This window comes from Bombus pyrosoma, linkage group LG6 (assembly GCF_014825855.1).
Source record: "Bombus pyrosoma isolate SC7728 linkage group LG6, ASM1482585v1, whole genome shotgun sequence".
Classification (NCBI taxonomy): domain Eukaryota; kingdom Metazoa; phylum Arthropoda; class Insecta; order Hymenoptera; family Apidae; genus Bombus; species Bombus pyrosoma.
The window spans coordinates 3,049,613-3,054,072 of record NC_057775.1 but is presented as its reverse complement, the minus strand read 5'-3'; the positions used below and the strand labels follow the sequence as shown (position 1 = coordinate 3,054,072).

General features: G+C 33.5%; 1 protein-coding gene and 1 long non-coding RNA gene across 2 annotated transcripts in view; both read left to right on the top strand.

The window, feature by feature from the left end:
* The window catches only part of LOC122568131, a 1,558-nt gene extending 1,145 nt beyond the window's left edge, over positions 1-413 (top strand). Inside the window, exon 2 of the long non-coding RNA XR_006316987.1 lies at positions 197-413. This is a non-coding gene — a long non-coding RNA (uncharacterized LOC122568131). The remainder of the gene's footprint in view (positions 1-196) is intronic.
* A 2,849-nt stretch (positions 414-3,262) lies between these two features.
* LOC122568129 (farnesol dehydrogenase-like) overlaps positions 3,263-4,460 on the top strand; it is a 3,997-nt gene continuing 2,799 nt past the window's right edge. Inside the window, exon 1 of the mRNA XM_043727505.1 lies at positions 3,263-3,587. Within this exon, the coding sequence (XP_043583440.1) occupies positions 3,290-3,587 (298 nt within the window). The 5' untranslated portion in view covers positions 3,263-3,289. The remainder of the gene's footprint in view (positions 3,588-4,460) is intronic.

Sequence of the window (4,460 nt, the reverse complement as noted above, 5' to 3'; positions counted from 1 at the left end):
GAATGTTACAAATGTCAAATATTACATAAATAATACAGTTTTACTCGCGAAATTGAAGTTATCTTATCTAAACGTTGATTCTTACTTGTTCCAATTGTTACATTTAATTACTCCTACTAATAATAGCTTGGATATATAATAATACTCATAGATACATTCCTGTTTGTAATAATTAATCGTAAATATTCTGTTACAGACTTAAAAACCGAAGAATACCGTAGAGTCATTGATACCAACTTGATAGCACCAGCAATTCTAGCACGAGAAGCCATAAAATCTATGAAAAAGCGCAACGCGTGCGGCCATGTAATTAATATCTCCGGGTAACTTTATGTATTACATAGTGATATATTTCCTCCGTATTTTATAGATGGTAGTGTTAGTTAAATATATCTGTGGAAAATGCCGATGAATCTATCGTACCCTTTGTCCTCTCAAATCTTAATTGTTTTTTTTTTTTAATCTAAATGAGCAGCTTTTATTTTTTATTCACAAACGGAGAAAATAAAAGCAAAACATATAACTTTTATATCGAACACTACAATATAAGAAAATCGTTTTTCAGAAAGTATTTGTCTTATTCTAAACTAAGCTTGAATTCAATTCATGCAATACTTCGTTCAACATATTACTAGAATTATAAAAAAAGGTAATACAGGTATATCAGACACCAAGAAAAAGGGAAGAAGTTTAGCTTTAATACATTATAAATGGATTTTGGATTGGATGGTTTGGATTTTAATTGCATACTGTTGTTTTTGCTAACTTTTCCCTTCTTTCCTTTTTTTTTTCATTGAGTATATCAGTTGTGTGTTAGCTGTGTCCAGTAGTTTTGGACTTCGCTACACATGCAGTTTGTCATGAAGTAATAAAATTTATGAGAATAAATTAATATTAAACTTTTGAAACTTATGACATTCTTATATACACTTTTTCGTATTGGCGTCCAGCTGTTCGCGGAATCGTTCTAAGATCGCCGATCAGTGACGATCTTGACTCCTGAAACTGTTCGCGAACGACGACGATCAAATGTACGTGTTAAAATACTGTTGTGCAAGTACTTGCTTGTGCTATATTTGGTTCGCACATAATACTTATTTTTTTCGTCGAGATTTTAAACTGTCATAAATATGTAGTAATTTATTGTCTGTAAAATTTAGTGTCTGTAAAATCTAGTACTCTCTATCCATTTCCTGTTCAATGCATATTCTTTTCAGTTCGCGCATGCATTCTATCTTGATATTGTTATGATCTTCGGAGTTTTATGGCGTTCCGTAACTAATTTTAATAATATCATGTATCTTTCTTTGCGGTTCCCCGTAGTGTGAATTTTGGCGCGGTGAAATAAATGTTTTGAACGAACAAAACAATTTTGACAACAAATTCATTCATTAAATATCATAATTACCAATTATCATTTATAACTGTTTGGGTAACTCCACTTGTCATGCGCACTTAGATAATACATAATTATACTTATTTATTCACGACATATACTCATGTATAATAATCTGTTGTTTATCATATATGTATTTGCGTATTTGTCTCAGTATCCAAAGAAAATCTTTCTAACCAAATGGTTCCTCGATTTCGCATCGGATTAGTGAGGAAAACAATAGCCTCTGCAAATTCTTGATTTAGTATGAGGTTTGCTGGACACTACAGCTCTCTAATTTCACGTCAGATTTGTCTGTACTTACTGCAACATTATAAAAGCTCTCCGATTTCCCGTTAGGGTCATTTGTGTTATTGTCCAATCCGCTAACAGCTCCATGTTCTCGTATCAAGATCGATTGCTCTGTTTCTCCTAGTGACACGCTGATTTCGGATCGAGTTTGTTCGCCAACTTTGAACTCACCTCCTTCGGCTTCTTAATGTTTGCGCCAGGAGCGTCTGCACATGACTTCATTTTAGAAGCGCTCTGACCTCGCCTCAAGTTCATCCTCGCAAACAATAACCCAGAACTTGATATGCGCTCTATGACCTTGGGAGCATATCTGCTAAAACAATTGTAAACGTATTTCATAAAATACCATATCATGGTACTCACAGTCTTGGCCTGTGACACTCATATTTATGAATACAAATACGAGCAGAATTGAAAGCTGAATCATTTCAATTAGAAATTTACGATTAGAATTGCTGGATTGCACCGACAGTCACCGAACACCTTGTACATGTAATATCTCTAACCACTCAATTTTACCTTATCAAATTTCTATCCATTTATTTTTGCAATTGTCACGCTTAGCAATGACTTTTAAATATGAAGAGTGAATGCAACAAGATAAGCATGAGTTACTGGACTAAAATACACTTTATGTTGCAATCTTAATTCAAAACTATAGCGGAGTCGCATGTACGACACATTACTCAAGATTTTAAGTAAATCTACAATTACAAAATAACAACAACTTTTATTCTTCATTTTATTCGATTAAAATAAATAAGAAGCACGTTAGTGACATTAAAACTGCCAAAGTGATCGAAATGTACAGCTCATAATGATTCATCGCTATTTTATAGCTGTGGTACTCGATAAGTATTGTAAGTCTCTTTTTGTAACATGACTCAATTGTTATAAGCAAAAATATATAATAACCACTTGTGTAGAATAGGTTTTCGAGATCTTATGGAATAGAGAGCTATTTTTTGTATTGTATTCTATTTTCTATTTGTCGTCAATATAAATATAAATCAGGTAACAATGAATATAACGAATACCATAAATGGAGTTATAAAACTAGCCTTTCATTTCGACAAAAGTTCGTTCCTGAATATCGATAATTGACTAGAGTTTGCGCTTTGCAACTGCAGCCGCTGTAGATACCTAGTATGTGTCTTTGCAGTGGATTGCTTTGATTATTTACATCTATTAATCATGACTACTCAACTCGTTGTAGGAGGAGGGGGACTTATTGTATGGAGCTATAGTTTTAGCTATGATTTATGTATCCAATGTTTCTAATAAAAAAAATCGCTATCTTCCTCGGGATTTACATGATCGCATTATCTGTCTCTCTATAATTTGCAACTGAAACATCTTTTTGTATTTTGCACGTTCTGTTTCGGGATATTTAACTAGTTGCATTTGATGTACGAGCCCTGCTAATTGAAGGTCATTACATACACGTTTGTATGTAATGTAATGTATTACGTAAGTACTTACTTGGAACGACATATCATGAGTGAACACTGATTGGTAGAAATCAAGGCCACTGCGTGGAATTCTACATATAAAGTGAGGCAATGCCTCCCTGCGCAGTTACGTTGCGGTGTACTAACGAGAATGATGAATCGTTGGACCGGTAAAGTAGCACTTGTGAGCGGTTCGAGCGGAGGAATCGGTCTCGCGATATCGAAAGCTCTGGCTAGCCATGGCATTAAAGTAGTTGGTTTGGGAAGAAGAATAGACAAGCTTCACGAAGCTACCGCAGAAATTGGAAAGGATAAATTTTTCCCGATCGAGTGCGATGTAACGAACGAAGAAGATATTCTTAAGGTGTTCAAATGGATCGACGAAAAGTTTGGTCGCCTTGATATTCTAGTGAATAATGCTGGAGTTATTAGTCCCACACCTATCCTCGGTAAAGATATTTATTCATATCGATATATGGTATTTTACGAATATGTTTGGATTTGAATTTTCCTTTTTTCTGTATTCTTCTTTCTACTTAAGTATTGCCAGTAATCATAGATTATATTATTATGCTACATGTGTAAAATGGTTAAAATAATCTAGATTCGTTTATCTACTATCTGTAGTAGAAAAGCTTTCGTTGGACAAATAGTGTTGATGTGGAGGTAGTGTCTCAGATTTCTTCAGTATTAGCGGAAAAGTCAGTTGTGTGGAAAATCTCAAGAAAATTTCAATTTCGTTATCAGTATAACCGCTCGAGTGATTACAATCATTCCTTTGAATTATCGTGCTTGATTAGATTAATCTTGATGTCATCGGTTTACTGTTGAAGGCGTACCATAGTACGAGGAAGGAGTATTTATATAAATTTGCATTAAAACGTAAGCATTGCAACTTTTGTTTTGTTAGATCAGAAATTCAAACATACAAATAAAACAAATAGGAACCTTTTAGTTTGCAAGATATGTGATTTTCAGTTGTTAAAAACTCTAAGTGGTATTTATTCTGACAAATCGTTATCTATTAATTATCACTGATATATTACTGACGATTAGCACTTATGCTGTGCAAAAATGCTTTGCAATATCGAAACTTAGCTGTACATTAATTAAGTTCTGATCAAGACTTTCGTTTTCCAAATTTTCAAAATTCATCAAATAAAAAGGTAGTTACATGTATTTAAGGAATATCCGAACAATCTTTACGAAAATCAAATCTGACTCAAAAAAGTTGTATTTGCTATTTTGCTGATCTTTTCAAGTAAGATTCAGATCTCTTTTCCAGATGTTTGCTTCCCTACAATATCTACTATTTCAAAATA